Below are 18,319 nucleotides of genomic sequence, written 5' to 3' on the forward strand. Positions count from 1 at the left end.
GATGACTGGAGAAAAAAAATTCCAACCCAGCCCTACAATTTATGAAAGTAGGCAACTGATTTTTTCACAATCCTCCATATTCTCTCCCTTTGAATCTAGGCTGTGTGACTGTTACACCAACTGAATGTGGCAGAAATGATGCTGTGCCAGTTTCCAAATGTAGGTCATCTGGCAGCTTCTACCTCCTCTCTTAGACCACCATCCCTTACAACGCAGCCTCCATGGTGTGAGGAAGCTCTAGCAGTCCTGTGGAGAAGCTGGTGTGGAAAGGAACCAACCAATCTCCCAGCCAACAGCCAGCACCAACTTGCCAGCCACATGAAGTGGACCCTCCAGCCCTTGGTCAAGTGGCCCCAGCTGATGCTGCACAGAATAGAAATCATCCCTACCATGTTCTGCCTAAATTGAAGACTCGAGAGCAAAGTAAATGATTACTAGAAACATTACAAACTCAAAGTATCCTAATTTAAAATCAATTAAATGGGGCAGTGAAAGTAACAGTAAGTCAGTAATTATATTTTTCAGATCATTTGCTATGTGACTCAATGCTTGACACATCTTTATTCCTCACATCAACCCTCATTATTTTCCTTATTTTATAAACAAGGCCCACCACCCATCTGTCAGTTTGTCGAACTGGTGGCTTGCGTGTTGCTGTGATGCTGGAAGCTATGCCACTGATATTTCAAATACCAGCAGGGTCACCCACAGTGGACAGGTTTCAGCAGAGCTTCCAGACTAAGACAGACTAGGAAGAAGAACCTGGCAGTCTACTTCTGAAAAAATTGGTCAGTGAAAACCTTATATATAGCAGTGGAACACTGTCTGATATATTGCTGGAAGATGAGCCCCTCTGGGCTCAAGCATAGTAGGACTGGGCAGTGTTTTGTTCTGTGATGCACAGGGTCACTGTGAGTCGGAACCAACTCGACAGCGCCTAACAATAATACAGACAAGGCCACTGTAGACTTGCAGATTAGGTAACTGCCCAAGATCTTGTAACTAGGAGGAAAATATTCAAAACCAGATCTGACTCCAAGGCTTAGCAGGAAAAGAGAACAAAGTCTATTTCTAAGAAAGGAATTCTAAGCTAGTGCTGAAGTGACTCATGTTCTCACAAATACAATATAGATTATGTCAATTAAAAGCTGTGTTTTGAGGGTGGCCCGACATTGCTTAGCATAATTTTCCAGATTAGCCATGACATCTTTTGAAGCACTGTATTCAGAAAATAGCAGCATTTTCTTGGTACGTACAGCTTTATGATGTCTACTGAGTACAACTGCTCTACACTAAGGAGAAATGAAAGATTCTTGCTCTAAAGGTTCTTGCACTTTAGTAGGAGAAATAAGGCATGTACATTTACAGCTGTTTCACAAGGTACCAAGTTATAAGTACCACATGTGAGGAATAAAATGCTCTGGGAGTTTATTCATTCATTTAACAAATATTTATTGGGTGCCAATTTATCAGTGAATGAGACATTGATCCCTGCTCTCAAAGAGCTGACAATTTATATTACTTTTGCTGGAAGCACCAGAAAAGGAAGGATGCATGTTAGCTTGGCCTTGAACTATGCCTTGACTTTGAACTTGTGGAGATCTGGGGGTTAAGATGGCATTCTAGGTAGAGGAATAATAGCGAACAAAAAATGAAAAACACTGAAGCAGGAGAAAACTGGGATATGCATGGGTGTTTTAAAGCAAGACCCGTATTTTATTGGCTCTAAGATTTGATGAATTTTAAATCAGACCATTGTCTTATGTACCAAAAGAAAACAAATACTAATTAAATCTTTAGAGCAGTGGTTCTCAACTGGGGGTGATTTTGCCCCTCAAAGGACACTTGGCAATGTCTGGAGACATTTTTTAGTTGCCAGTTTGTCACAACTGGGGGTAGGGGTGGGTGGTGCTACCAGCCTTTAGTGGGTAGAGACCAGCGATGCTGCCCATCATTCTGCAATGCACAGGATAGTCCCCCACAACAAAGAATCATCCGGCCCATTATGTCAGTCGTACCAAGGTTAAGAAGCCCTGAACTACAGGATGTCATAAGGTGAAAGACACATTCAAAATATTACAAAAATGTATTCTAAGATAAATGAAATAGAGTAGGTCATTTTGACTGAATGAACCCAGGATTTGTAAAGGAATATTGGGGGATAATGCTGGTACTCTGTCCCTGAATCTGTTTTCTCACTTTTGGAATTGTAAAGTGATGATGACTGGGGGCTGTTTTAAGAAATTAATTTACTGCAGTATAAATCACAAGGCTGGCCCTTCGAGGTCATCTGTCTATCTCTTGCTTTTGAGAAACACTGTACTCCAATCATATTAGATAGATCTGTTTCTGCTACTTCTGATCTCAGGGCACAACACTGACTCACCAATCGTAGGGGATGTCATATTAATTTTTTTAAAGCCCAGCTCTGTGCCACTTATTCCACAAAGACTTCCTTGATGCACTAGTTCAAAATATTTTCTTCTTTGCAACTTTTTTAGCATATCATCTGTACTTCTCTAATAGCAGTCATTATTTATGTGATTTATCTTTCCTCTAAATATAAGTCCTTTGGGTCAGGATCCATATCTGGTTCATGACTGCAACTCTCAGAGACCCACTATAGTGCCTTATACATCATAGGTGCTCAATACATGTAGAATGAATAATTGAATAAATATACAGTACTGGCAGGTTCTAATTAAATGCAAACCCCTCAGACTGCTCCCAACTCTTTCGCCTTTCCCCAGCTATAGGGTCTCAGAGGGAACAGAGTTCTTTAAGAAGTCCTAATTGCTGCTTAACAAAACACCACTTAGTAAATTCCATTAAGTTTCAGATGATTTCCCTTTAAAGTGGCAGTTAATTTTGGTCTCAAAACATTTAAAGAACCTCATATAGGCAGCATCCCAAATTTCTGAGGAAACAAGAGACATACATGACAGTACAAATATAAGCCAAATGTTGCTCACAAAACCCAACAGCACTACTGATGTTCATGATTTGTGTACACCTTTGTGTGTGTTGGGAGGAAATTTAGGGCTAACATAACAAAAATCTTAAAATGTATAAATATCACAGTGAAAGGAAGAAAATAAGGAAAAAAGATCACTTATAAAATTTTAAGGGGTTCCTTTAAGGACACAGTGGTTAAGCGTTCAGCTGCTAACCAAAAGGTCGGCAGTTTGAATCCACCAGCCCCTCCTTGGAAACCCTATGAGGAAGTTCTACTCTGTCCTATAGGGTCACTATGGGTCGGAGTTGATATGATGGCAGTGGGTTTTGGTTTGGCCTTTAAAGATATAATGAAAAGCAAGACTATTGATCTTTTATTGTTAAATAGCTTAACAGTGGAAGAAATGATTGTAGTCCATTGCAATCCAAGATTATGAGGGCTGTGGTACAGATTGATTTGCAGGACTTTTTTTTTTTTTTTTTAAGTTCTCTGAGTTTTCCTTCATAGTCGTTCTTGAACATCAATTAATGTTTGGTGCTTGATTCTAGCAAGTCTTTTGCTTCATTAATTTTGGTTGCTAAGTAAGGAGATCCACCTGAGAGGAATAAGAAAAAATAAATGGATTAAAAGATACCTCATTACTGACAATTTTTGAAATCTCAAACATAGAAAAACACTCTTAATTATAATTCTCTGTTATTTTCCCACCCATTCATCCTCTGACAAATTACTTTACAAGCTAACTGGAAATCAAAACAGCATAAGTTAAACTTGCTTAGTGAAGGACTACAGACATCCAACAATCAAAGATAATCTCTGAGAAAAATACTGAAAGAAAGTTATCATCAGGAATAATTTGAAAAACATTCAAACATTTTACTGGTCATACATTCACCATTCAAACATTTGACCAGAAAATTTTCTGAAATTAAGCGGATGGTTATAAAATCTTTTTTCAAGATCTTTTTAAAAGGGGATGAACATTCATTCATCTGTGAAGGAGGGTATCTTTGTGAAGAGATAATCAATCCAAATCATTTTTCAAAGTCTTACCAAACCATATGTCTGGACAAAAATAAAATACCTGTTAGGAAATGCAACTATGTACTATCCAGTTTCTAACAAGCATGTTTACTAATACAGATGAATAAACTAAAAATTGAGTGACCATAAAAATATTAAAGGAAATGCTCTTTGTCCTCTGAAATGATCCTATTAGAATATTTATGGAGTGTAGTCTTGGAGCCCTGGTGGCGCAGTGGTCAAGAGCTTGGCTGCCAGCCAAAAAGATCAGCAGTTCGAATCCACCAGTCGCTCCTTAGAAACCGGCGATGTGGCAGTTCTACTCTGTTCTATAGGGTCACTATGAGTTAGAGTCAACTTGACAGCAACTGCATTTTTTTCTGTCTTGGATTCATAGTGTCCTGAAATAAAATCAGGTCAGTTCTTCTTTAGAGTTCTTTAAAATGAATTCTTTCTAATGCAAACAACAAGAAGAAAATTGAGGTCAATTTCAAATGCAGAATCATTATAAATCACAAACAGAGCCTATTTGACATACGAAAATACTAGCCCCAAACTGTCACATTAAAGCTATTTAAACATCACACGCATTCTAACTTCTAGTCCTGAACACTATCACTGCTTAACGCTCAGGCTAACAACCACATTATAGTTCACCAGGCTCTTGGTGTGTGCTTTATTTTTTTATTTTCCCTTGAATGCAAACCATCTGTAGTGATGAAAACTTCACAAGGTCTCAGCAGCTTACAACACACCAACAGGCATCTAGATAGTATTGGATAAATTGTCCTGATTTTATTCATGCCTTTTATTGATATCATGCTACCTTACGGAGGAAAAAGAAAGCAGAACAGATCAACATAGTGTAGTAGAAAGGGCAATGTTGCAGAAAGCTATATTTAGCTTTCGCCCATGAAGATACCATTGACATTTTCATGTCAAGATCCGAATTACTATAAACATATGATAAGAATTACAAATAAAGCTGATGAAACTCTTACATATGCACTTGGTTATGAAATACGTTGATTTCATGATTATCTCTAAAAATTATCTTGGAATTAGGTAATATCAATCTTGGTAAGCTGCTTATTACATTTTTAGAGTTACCAAAGTAATGCCAGGCATCTTATATGTCCTCCACAAATATTCAAATATTAATTAAGCTCAAGCATAACCATTAATTGATTGATAAGCGTTTTGGGTATTTAAACTACAGGTCATAATACGCTCATTTAGCAGTTGGAAAAAAAATCAAAGACACAAGATAGAAAGTCTTATTAAACATTGTATTTAGTAAGGGAAATGTCAGAGAAAAATATATTACAGGTTATTCAGAATAATGCTGAATTATCTACCATTCATCCTCTTTAAGTTAGAGGGACCCTGGATTTTAAATTTATTGGTATGATAAAACCAAGACAAAACCCATTGCTGTCACGTAGATTCCCACTCATAGTGACCCTAGAGGACAGGGAAGAACTGCCCCATAGGGTTTTCAAGACTGTAATCTTTACAGAAGCAGACTGCCATATCTTTCTTCCTCAGAGTGACTGGTGGATTCGAATGGCTGATATTTTGGTTAGCAGCTGAGCACTTTAACTGCTGCGCCACCAGGACTCCATATGAGTGTGATATAAACTGTGAACTGGCTCTTGTGACTTCCATTCTACTTGTATTTGAAAAATATTTGGAAAAGTGCCTAAGCCAAAAACTACAATTCCTATATTCTCTTCAAGTAGTGTTTGATTCCACAGGTACGTTCCATCAATTAGAGGCTATCTTGTGGAATTCAGAAAGATGAAGTGAGAGAAAGGCTGGGCTTCTTTGTTACTGCTAGCAAGCAAGATTGTAGAGTAGTGGTGGCATCAGCTCTGTGCTTCTGGTACAGTTTCAGTGGCATCTATGAGGCAGTAGCTCCGCTGACAGATGAACTCTATAATTGTTCGTGCAGTCTCCAAGTCTAGAACTTACTCATTCAGGCCTTCCAACAATTTGTAAGGACGAAACCCCTGTATTAAATATTCTCCTATTTAAAGTATCTAGTTTCTGGCACTGAATCTTGATTGATAAAACAACACAGGATTTATATACTATGTTTGGAGCCCTCGTGGCACAGTGGTTAAGAGCTCAGCTGCTAACCAAAAGAAGGCAGTTTGAATCCAACAGCCTCTCCTTGGAAATCTATGGGGCGGTTCTACTCTGTCATAGAGGGTGGTTATGAGTCGGAATCGACCTGACAGCAACATTTTGTTTGTTTTTTAATGCTATGTTTAATGGAAGCAGTATGCTCTTGAATTTGTAAATACGTCTCAATTGTCTTGGGGGAATCACCTGGATTCCATTCATTAGAATACTCACTCTCACCCTTGACATCTCTTTGCACTTCCATCAAATATTGCTGGAGCTCTTCTGTTTCTGGCTATCAGGTACTAACATATTTCAGACCAACCCTCCCACTGACACCAACTAGAGTAGCTGAATTAAATACAAGCATGTAAGTGTGAAAGCAATGGAGCTCTACTAAGTCAGACAGGTCTTGGGGGCCAAGACCCTAGAGATAAGAGAAATGTATTATAATGAGCCCAATGTTCTGCACTACTTATCCACTCAAATAATTTATTGATTCTCACACAGCACAGGCCTTATGTCAAGAAGCAGCAAACTATGGCTCAGAGGCAGGAAAGAAAAAAATTAGGGCTCAGGGCTGAATCTTCTTTCAAGAAGAGGCTATAAAAATTTTTTTTCACATTTGGTATTCAATAAAAAGAAGATTATCTGGCCAATCAAAAGATAGGACCAACAGCAAAAATAACATATAACAAAGATGATAATGGAACACTGGAGCAGTCAAGCACAAACTCTAAAATAACTTTGATTAATATGTCTAAGAAACATAATAAAACAAAAAAAATTTAGCAGAGAACTAGAAGCTATTAAACAATAAAACTGCAGTTCTAGAAATAAGAAATATAATAGATAATACTAAGAAATCGATAGGTTGAACGGTAGATTAGATACTACTGAAGAAATAGTTCAAGAATGGAAAACAACTCAATAGAAGATATAAAAACTGAAATATGGCAAGAAACAAGTAGACAAAATATAGCAAAGAGTATGATATATAGGATATGGAGAAAATATCTAATATATGTGTAACTGATAGCCACAAAAGAGAGGGAAGGTAAACTGGGACAAAAGCAGTATCTGAAGAAGTGATGGTGGAGAATTTCACAAAACTGATGAAAAACATCAATTCATAATATCAAGAAGCATTACATAATGTAAGAAGTATAAAGACAGAAAAACATACTTAGGCATACCACTGAAGAAGTACAGAAAACTAAAGACAAAAGGGGAGGGTGTTGACATGTCGTCGGGTTGGCAACTAAAAAATGTCACAAAACATAATGTGTATTAATTGTTTAATGAGGAATTAATCTGCTCTGTAAACCTTCATCTAAAGCACAATAAACAAATAATAAAAAAAAGAAATAGGAAAAAATAAGAAAACTAAAGACAGAGAAAATTTTAAAACAGCCAGTCACATTAGCTTCCAAGGAGCAACAATATAACTGTCAGCTGACTTCTCAATAGAAGGACTGGAAGCAAGAAGACAATGAAATCGCATCTTCAAAGGGTTGAAAAAAATGATCACCAACCTAGAATTCTATAGCCGGTGAACATACCCTTTAAAATGAAAACAAAACAGAAAATTCCTCTCCAGAAGACTACATTAAAAGAAATGCTAGACTTCCAGTTTCTGGCTCAACCTTTAAAGAGCTTCTAAGTCATCACTTTTGTCCTCACAACAAGAAAAAAAACTGAACAAGCTGAAAATCAGCAAGGCTTCTTAGAATCATCAGAGAATTGAGGTCACAGGGCACATTTCAACCCTACAGGGAAGAACAGAACTGCCCTATAGGGTTTCCAAGGAGCAGCTGGTGGATTCAAACTCCTGACCTTTTGGTTAGCAGCCATAGCTCTTAACCACTGAGCCACCATGGCTCCCCAAAAAGTTGAGAGCTAGGCAAATACAGACAATCACAATTAACTAGAAGCAGAAGCTCAGTGGAGCCTGAAACTGGTAGGAACAATTGAAGGGTAACTGACTGATGGGTGTAGACTATGACATGAACTAGCTTGAGATAAAATCTCCTGGGAACCCAATTAGTGGGGGGAGGAAATAACTTTCATGAGTATTAAATTATTAAATCTAGGAGTCCCACCAAGTTCACAGGATGACGAGTGTAGTGCTTCCGGCAGGAGGAAGGGAAAAGCAACCATTTTGAAATATGTGCAGAGCATTCTGTTCTTAACAAAGGCTTGCTTTCAAGAAAAACTGTTTTACCAGAGCCTACACAACCTGGGGTAAGAGAAATACCCAACTCCACCCCTCTCTAGTCTTCCTGTCTTGCTTTAAGGGGGAGAAAAGTTGAGAAATATTTGTGAAGGTCACAGCCCAGGGGACAGGCTCACTAAAAAACTGAGACCTAATCATAAGATTACAGAATGCTTCCCTTCTCTCCACAATTTACCACCACATCAAGGGAAACCCAAAGACAACAGGGTAGACAAAAATGAGGAAAAAAAGGAAATTTTAGCTTTTGACACCTCCAGTTACAGCAAGCAGTAAACACAGTATAACTCCTCGCCAGATAAGCATAAAACCTCACACTAAAGAACAATTTACCTCAGATCCTTTTACTCAATACATCTGAAGAGTCAAAGGAAACATCAGGACAAGACTTAGACACGGCAGAGATTTTGGAATTCCAGAACCAGAAATTTAAAATAACTATGATTAATATGCTAAGGGCTCTAATGAAAGGTGGAAAATACACAAGAAGAGATGGATAATGTAAGCAGAGATGAAAACCCTAAGAAAGAAATCAGAAGAAAAGGCCAGAAATCAAAAACATGGTAACAGTAATGAAGAATGGCTTTGACGGACTCATCAGTAGATTAGACATCGCTAAGGAAAGAATAAATGAACCCTGGTGGTGCAATGGTTTAGTGCTGGATTGCTAACTGAAAGGCTGATCGTTCAAACCTACCAGCAGCTCTTCGAGAAAATGCAGGGCAATGCTGTCAGGCCTAGTTTTTTTTTTTTTAAATTTTTATTGTACTTTAGGTGAAGGTTTACAGAACAAATAGTTTTTCATTAAACAGTCAGTAAACATATTGTTTTATGACATTGGTTAATGACTCCACAACATGTCTCTCCCTTCTCGACCTTGGAGGACCTCTTTTTTCTTTTGGTGAAACTATACATAGCCAAAGATACACCATTTCAAAAATTTCTACATGTACAATTCAGTTACATCAATTATGTTTTTCCAGTTGTGCTGCTATTCTCACTTTAGATGAAGGTTCAAAGATGAAAATAGTTTCTCACTAAACAGTTAGTACACATATTGCCCTGTGACAATGGTTAATAACCCCACGACATGTCAACACTGTCCTTACTCAACCTTGGGTTCCCTATCACCAGCTTTCCTGTTCCCCCCTTCTGCCTTCTAGTCCTTGATGGGCATCTAGGTTGTTTCCATCTTTTTGCTATTATGAACAATGCTGCAGTGAACATGGGTGTGGATATGTCTATTCATGTGATGCAGGCCTAGTTTTTAACAATTAATTATCTAATATAATAACAAAAGCACAAATAGCAAAAGACGAAATAAATAAAGGGACCTCATAAAAATTAAAAACCTTTGTTCATCAAAAGACTTTACCAAAAAAGTGAAAAGACAAGCTACTGACTGGGAGAATATCTTCGGAACATATATACCTGATAATCATTAGAAAACATATATCCAATAAGAAGCTAATACAGGCATACCTCATTTTATTGTGCTTTGCAAATATTGTGTTTTTTACAGACTGAAGGTCTGTGGCAAACCTGGGTCGAGCAAGTATATCAGCGCCGTTTTTACAACAGCATGCACTCACTTCATGTCTCTGTCATGATGTGTCACAATGTCAAAATGTGTCACATTTTGTTAATTCTCACAATATTTCAAACTTTTTCATTATTATTGTATCTCTTATAATGATCTGCGATCAGTGGTCTCTGATGTTACTATAGTAATTATTTTCGGGCGCCACAAACCACGCCCATATAAAATGGTGAACTTAACAGATAAAGGCTGTGTGTGCTCTGACTGTTCCACCAACCAGCCATTCCTCTGTCTCTCTCCCTCTCCTCAGGCATCCCTATTCCTTGAGACACGACAATACTGAAATTAGGCCAATTAATAACCCTACAATGGTCTCTAAGTGTTCACATGCAAAGAAGAGTTGTACGTCTCTCACTTTAAATCAAAAGCTAAAAATGATTAAGCTTAGTGAGGAAGGCATGTCAAAAGCTGAGACAGGCTGAAAGCTAGGCCTCTTGCGCCAGTTAGCCAAGTTGTGAATGCAAAGGAAAAGTTCTTGAAGGAAATTAAAAGTGCTACTCCAGTGAGCACACGATATGATAAGAAAGTGAAACAGCCTTATTGCTGATATGGAGAAAGTTTTAGTGGTCTGGATAGAAGATGAAACCAGCCACAAGACTAATCCGGAGCAAGGCCCCTAACTCTCTTCAATTCTATAAAGGCTAAGAGAGGTGAGGAAGCTGCAGAAGGAAAGTCTGAAGCTCGCACAGGTTGGATGATAAAGTTTAAGGAAAGAAGCCATCTTCATAACATAAAAGTGCAAGGTGAAGCAGCAAGTTCTTATGTAGAGGCTACAGCAAGTTATCCAGAAGATCTAGCTAAGATAACTGATGAAGGTGGCTACACTAAACCACAGATTTTCAGTGTAGATGAAACAGCCTTATATTGGAAGAAGATGCCATTTAGGGCTTTCATAGCTGGAGAGAAGTCAATGCCTGGCTTCAAAGCTTCAGAGGACATGCTGACTCTCTTGTTAGGGACTAATGCAGCTGATGACTTTAAGTTGAAGCCAATGCTCATTTACCATTCCAAAAATCCTGAGGCCCTGAAGAATCATGCTAAATCTACTCTGTCTGTGCTCTATAAATGGAACAACAAAGCCTGGATGACAGCACATCTGTTTACAGGATGGTTTACATATTTTAAGTCCACTGTTGAGACCTCCTGCTCAGAAAAAAAGATTCCCTTCAAAATATTACTGCTCACTGACAATGTGCCTGGTCACCCAAGAGCGCTGACAGACAGGTACAAGGATATTAATGTTGTTTTCACTCCTGCTAACACGACATTCATTCTACAGCCCATGGATCAAGGAGTAATTTCAACTTTCAATTCTTATTATTTAAGATACACATTTTGTAAGGCTATAGCTGCTATAGACAGTGATTCCTCTGATGGATCTGGGCAAAGAAAATTGAAAATCTTCTGGAAAGGATTCACCATTTAAGATGCCATTAAGAACATTCGTGATTCATGGGAGGAGGGCAAAGAAAATTGAAAATCTTCTGGAAAGGATTCACCATTTAAGATGCCATTAAGAACATTCGTGATTCATGGGAGGAGATCAAAATATCAACATTAACAGGAATTTGGAAGAAGTAGATTCTAACCATCATGGATGATTTCAAGGGGTTCAAGACTTTAGTGGAGGAAGTAACTACAGATGTGGTAGAAATAGCAAGAGAACTAGAATTAGAAATAGAGCCTGAAGATGTGACTGAGTTGCTGCAATCTCATGATAAAACTTAAACAGATGAAGAGTTGCTTCTTATGGATAAGCAAAAAAAGTGGTTTCTTGAGATGGAATTTACTCACGGTGAAGATGCTGTGAACACTGTTGAAATGATAACAAAGGATTTAGAACATTACATAAACTTAGTTGATAAAGTAGTAGCAGGGTTTGGGAGGGCTGACTCCAATTTTGAAAGAAGTTCTGCTGTGGGTAAAATGCTATGAAACAGCATCACATGCTACAGAGAAATCTTTCACGAAAGGATGTGTCAATCAATGCAGCAAACTTTGTTGTCTTATTTTGAGAAATTGCCACAGCCGCCCCAACCTAAGCAACCACCACACCAATCAGTCAGCAGCCATCAGCATCAACGCAAGACTCTCCACCAGCAAAAAGATTATGACTCGCTGAAGGGTCAGATAATGGTTAGCAATTTTCAGCAATAAAGTATTTTTTACATGAGGTGTATACATTGCTTTTTCCGACATATTCTATTGCACACTTAAGAGACTACAGTATAGTGTAAACAGAACTTTTATATGCACTGGGAGAGCAAAAAATTCTTGTGACTCGCTTTATTGCAGTGGTCTGGAAGTAAACCCACAATATCTCCAAGGTATGCCTGTAACCAAAATGCATATAAAACTTCGACAACTTAACAACAAAAAGACAAATATCCCAATCATAAAATGGGCAAAGGAGTTGAATAGACAGTTCACCAAAGAGGACATTCAAATGGCCACCAAACACATGAAAAGATGCTCAACATCAATTAGCCATCAGAGAGATGCAAATTAAAAACACGGTAAGATACCATTTCACTCCTATTAGGATGGCTAAGATTAAAAACAAACAGAAAATAACAAATATTGGTGAGGATGTGGGGAAATTGGAACCCTTACCCGTTGCTGGTGGGAATGCAAAATGGTATAGCCATTGTAGAAAACAGTGAGGCGGTTCCTCAAAAAACTAAAAATAGAACTACCACATGACCCAGCAATTATATTCTTAGGTATATACCCAAAAGACTTGAAAGCAGAACCTCAAACAGAGACTTGTACATCAGTGTTCACTGCACTGCTATTCACAATAGCCAAAAGGTGGAAACAACCTAAATACCATCAACAGATGAACGGATAAACAAAATGTGGTAGATACATACAATGGAATACTACTCAGCCAGTAGGAGAAAGGAAGTCTTGATACATGCTATAATACGGATGGAGCTGGAAGACATTATGCTGAGAGAAATAAGTCAATCACAAAAAGACAAATATTGTATGACCTCACATATAAAAAGACAAGAAAAGGCAAATATACAGGGAACAAAGTTTATCAGTGGTTACTGGGGCAAGAGGGAGAGGGGAAGAGGGGGCTAACGGTAATGGAAATATCTCATTGATTAAGGGCAGGGATGCACAGCTGATTACTGTAATTGCTGTCAATAAGTGGAACACCTGTAAAAAGTTGAATTGGCAAAAGTTGTGTGATAGATATATTTACACCAACGACAAAACAAAAACAAAAACAACGAGTAGCTGCTGAGGCTGCTTATGTACAACCAAAAGCCTCATGAGCTTTCGTTCCTTGGTTTGGAGGTTTAGGGTCATGGTTTCATGGAACATCCCAGTTAATTGACCTAATAACATGTTTAGTGTTCTGTTCTACCTCCTAGTTCATTGCATAGTGTCTGGGGTCTTAGAAGCTTCCAAGCAGCCATCCAAGGCACAATTGGTCTCTGTTCACCTGGAACGACAAGAGGAGGAAGGAGAGTCAGGAATAGGAGGAGGATATGGAATGTGTGGTTAATTGCCTCCGTGAACAACTGCCTCCTCTGGCATGAGACCAGAAAAACTGGATGGTGCCCAGCTGCCCTGACTGAACATTTTGATCAAAGATTCCATTGAAGAATCCTGCTCAAAAGAGGGAAATGCAGAACACAATTTCAAATTTTCATGGACTCTAGACTTTTTGCAGCTATGGAGGGTGGATAAACCCCTGAAACTACTGCCTTGAGATAATCTATAAACCTTAAACCAAAAATGTCCCATGAAGTCACCTTAAAACCGAACAACAGTTTAGCTTAACTAGTAAAAAACGTCTGTCTTGAGCATTATGGTTTTTTAAGAACTATTTATACGGGATTAAAGTGACAACAGCAACTGGAAAGATTAGACAGGAATCTTAGGTGGCAGTGAGTTTATTATGTTAATGGAGGAGGAACAACTCAGAAAAATAGTCACACAACTCTAAGAATGTGATCAATGTCACCGAATTGTACATGTAGAAACTGCTGAATTGGTGTATGTCTTGCTGTGTATATTCTCAACAACAACAAAATAAATTTTTAAAAAGATTACAGCTAAGAAAACCCTATAGGTAGAACTGGTGTCCTATAGGGTCGCTATGAGTCAGAATTGACTCGATGGCACAAAACAACAACTATAAGGAAAAACATCAGTGATTTTGAAGATATGGCAATAGAAACTTCCCAAATGGAAAAGCACAGAGAAAAGAAAAGCAACAACAAAAAAAACCCAACAAGAATAGAATATTTAAGAACTGTGGTACAATTACAAAAGACATAACATATACATAATAAGAATACTAGAAGGAGAAAAAGGAACAGAAGAAATATTTGAAGCAATAATGGCTTTAAATGTCCAAAATATAATAAAAGATACCAATCCAGAGACCCAGGAAACTCTGAGAACATCAAGCAAGATAAATACCAAAAAAATCTACACCTAGGCATATTATATTTAAACTGCAGAAAATCAAAGACAGAGAAAATCTAGAAAGATCCTGGAAGAAAAAAACACCATATGTGTAGATGAACAAGGATAAGAATTACATCACAAATTTCTCTTCAGAAAACATGTAAGCAAGGAGAAAGTGGAGTAAAATATTTAACATGTTGAAAGAAAAAAAAAAAAAAACCTACTAGCCTTAAATTCTGTATCCAGTGAAATGATTATTCAAAAATGAAGGAGAGGAGGCAGAGCCAAGATGGTGCTACAGACAGAAGCACCACGCCATCCCTCCACACCAAAGACACTAAAAACTAAGTAAAACAGAGACAAATATCAATCCTGGAACCCTAAACATCAAATGAAGAGATAAAGATATCAGCCAAGCACTGAATGGAATAAAAAACTGACAAAGAACAGACAGCGAGGAGACATATGTGCAGAGGTCCCCTATCAGCTAACGTAGCATGGATTCGCCATCTTGGACTCCTGTCGGAGAATGGTGGAAAGGGAGTATGGGAAAGCAGCTTCACAGAGTTCCCAGCAAGAGAGAGAGCACCTGGTAACAAGCAATATACACCTTCCCACCCCCATCCTTCTCCCACCTGCTCAACCTCTGCCACTTCATAGCTGGCTGTGGTAGTTCAGCCGGCTGGGAAGTGCAGGGTCCCTGCCACTTGGATTCACCCAGCACACACTGGAGATCGGAAGACAGGAAGTATGGGAAAGCAGCTTCATGGAGCTCCCAGCAGGAGACAGAACAACTGGTAAGCAGCAATATACGCTTTCCCACCCCCCACCCTTCTTCACCATTGCTTGGCCTCCTCTGCTTCCTGCGACCACAGTCTCTTGGCCAGGAGGCACTAGCTTCAGCCCTGTGCTACTTGGATTTAACCTGCCCACACTGGCTGGCTCCCTTAGTGCCATTCGTTGGTTGCTGGTGTTTCTTTTTTCCGCTTCTTTTGGCTTCCTCTGTACCTCTCACCACCTTCCCCTCCTTTCTCTCAAACACGTGGCTCAGTGTGCCACCTTTGCTTCTTCTTGAAAGGCTGTGAAGCGCCGCTCGACTGTGGAACTCCTTCCTGGCCCGTGCTGCCACACTGGTGGGATCCCCGGGGCTTTTTTGTTTGTTTTGATTTGTGCTGTTTGTTTGTTTGTTTTCTTGGCCTGGGAGCCCCTTCAGGCCAGGCTGTACTGTGCAGTTTGGGAGCTACTTCCCCGATCTGCACAGCTGCATGGTGGGATCACTGGGAGCATTTCTTTTTTCTTTTTGTTTTTATTTTTCTCTCTTTTTGCCTTTTTTTCTTTCTTCATTTCTTAGTATCTAGTCTCTGCACTGATTCCAGGCCTGCCCTGTCGGCCCTAGTACGTGCCACAAACAACCCACCCTAGCAACTCCCCTTCAGCTGGACCTGCCCTGATATACCATACCTGAGGGACTGGCCCTGCCCATTGGACAACGAGGTGAAAAGCATCTTGCCCATAGACAAGCAAACAAGAAAGAATGCAGAGCCCGCCTGCTCAGACATAACAAAGTAACACAAAAAAGTAGGACAAAATAAACAAATCTACAATCAATAAACAAAGAAAATAACTACCGAATGTCCCGAAGACAGCAGACAATATCAAAACATACACAAAAACCAGATAGCATGGTTCCAGTAGGTGTCCAAAATAAAATACCAGATGATTTTCCAGTAGAAGAAAAGGCACTAGAACTACCTAATAGGGAATTCAAATCTTTAATATTCAGAGCTATCCAAGAGTTGAAGAAAAAAGCAGACAAAAGTGAGGAAAAAATAGACAAATTCATGGAAAAGGCAGAAAAATGCATGGAAAATACAGACAAAAAAAGGAAGAATTCAGGAAAATAATACAAGAACAAAATGCAAAAATAAATTCACAACTAGAAATCATACAAAAACAACAATTAGAAATCCAAAAGATAACAAGATTTCAGAAATGGACAGTGTCACAGAAGGACTGAGGACCAGGTTTGAAATGATGGAAGTACAGGATAAGCAAAACTGAAGACAAAACACTTGGATACAACCCTGTTTGAGGAAAAATCAGAAAAAAGAATGAAGAAAAATGAAGAAACCCTGAGAATTATGTGGGATACAATCCAAAGCAAAAATTTGCAAGTGATCAGAGTTCCAAAATGGGGAGACAACAGAAAACACAGAGAGGATCATTGAAGAACTGCTGACAGAAAACTCCCCCAATATCATAAAAGATGAAAAGCTGACCATCCAAGAAGCTCAACGAACCCCATATAGGATAAACCCGGAAAGAAAATCACCAAGGCATATCATAATCACACTCTCTAAAACCCAAGACAAACAAAGACTCCTGAGAGCAGCTCGAGAAAAAAGAAAAGTCACATACAGAGAAGAAGCAATAATACTAAGCTCTGATTATTCAGCAGAAACCATGCAGGCAAGGAGGCAATGGGATGACATATATAAAACCTTGAAAGAAAAAAACTGGCAGCCAAGAATAATACATCCTGCAAACTCTCATTCAAATATGATGGTGACATTAGGACATTTCCATAGAAACAGAAATTAAGTGACTATGTAAAAAACAAAACCAAACTTACAAGAATTATTAAAGACAGTCCTTTGGTATAAGAAAAAACAACATCAGACCACAGCCTGAATTGAGGATGCAAGATTGTACCAGCCAGATACCAGCCTAGGAAATGAACTCTCAAAGTCTACCCAAAACCAAAAGAATTACAACAGGGAACCAGAGAGGTTAATCTGTAAATGACAACAGCATCAGAACAATAAAAGAGGGAATAAACGGTGTAGGTATAGAACCTTCTAATGGAGAGGAAGGCAAGGCAATACCAAGTAATAATAGCCTGGTTCAAACCTAGAAAGATAAGGGTAAATTTCAAGGTAACCACAAAGAAAGTTAACAAACCTACTCATCAAAATGAAGAAAAACGTAATAGTAGGAGACTTCAACACACCACTCTTGGTAAAGGACAGAACATATAGAAAGAAACTTAACAAAGATATAGAAGATCTAAAGGGCACAATCAGCCAACTTGACCTCATAGACATATACAGAACACTCCACCCAACAGCTGCAAAGTATACATTCTTTTCCAATGCACATAGAATGTTCTCCAAACGAGACCACATCTTAGGCCACAGAGCAACCCACAACAAAATCTAAAACAGTGAGATAATACAAAGTATCTTCTCTGGTCACATCGCCATCAAGGTAGAAATTAACAACAGGAAGAGCAAGGAAAAAAAAAAGAATTACATGGAAACTGAATAACACCCTGCTTACAAACCACTGGATAACAGAAGAAATCAGAGATGGAAACAAAAAATTCCTAGCATGAAAACACATCACACCAAAACCTTTGGGACACAGCAAAGGTAGTCCTCAAAGGACAATTTATACCTATAGATGCACACATCAAAAAAGAAGAAAGGGGCAAAATCAAAAGATTAACTACACAACTCAATCAAATAGAGAACAGCAACAAAAGCCCACAGCCACCAGAAGAATAATAAAGATCAAAGCAGAAATAAATGAACTAGAGAAGAGAAAAACAATAGAAAGAATCAACAAAACTGCAAGTTGGTTCTTTGAAAGGATCAACAAAATTGACAAACCACTGGCCAAACTGACAAAAAGAAAACAGGGGAGGACACAAATAACCCAAATAAGAAATGAAATGGGGGACATTACAACAGACTCAACTGAAATAAAAGGGATCATAACAGGGTATTATGAAAAATTAAACTCCAACAAATTTGAAAACCTAGAGGAAATGGAAGAATTTCTAGAAACACACTACCTACCCAAACTAACACAAAGTGATGTTGAAAATCTGAACAGACCCATAACAAGAGAAGAAATTGAAAAGGTAATAAAAAAACTCCCAACAAAA

The 18,319-nt window shown here is 38.4% G+C and overlaps 1 protein-coding gene across 1 annotated transcript in view; it reads right to left on the reverse strand.

Moving 5' to 3' along the window:
* Positions 1-3,334: 3,334 nt before the first annotated feature.
* DNAJC15 (DnaJ heat shock protein family (Hsp40) member C15) overlaps positions 3,335-18,319 on the reverse strand; it is an 89,784-nt gene continuing 74,799 nt past the window's right edge. The window contains exon 6 of the mRNA XM_004376607.2: positions 3,335-3,551. Coding sequence (XP_004376664.1) covers positions 3,481-3,551 — 71 coding nt within the window. The 3' untranslated portion in view covers positions 3,335-3,480. The remainder of the gene's footprint in view (positions 3,552-18,319) is intronic.

This window comes from Trichechus manatus, unplaced genomic scaffold (genome assembly GCF_000243295.1).
Source record: "Trichechus manatus latirostris isolate Lorelei unplaced genomic scaffold, TriManLat1.0 scaffold00044, whole genome shotgun sequence".
Classification (NCBI taxonomy): Eukaryota; Metazoa; Chordata; class Mammalia; order Sirenia; family Trichechidae; genus Trichechus; species Trichechus manatus.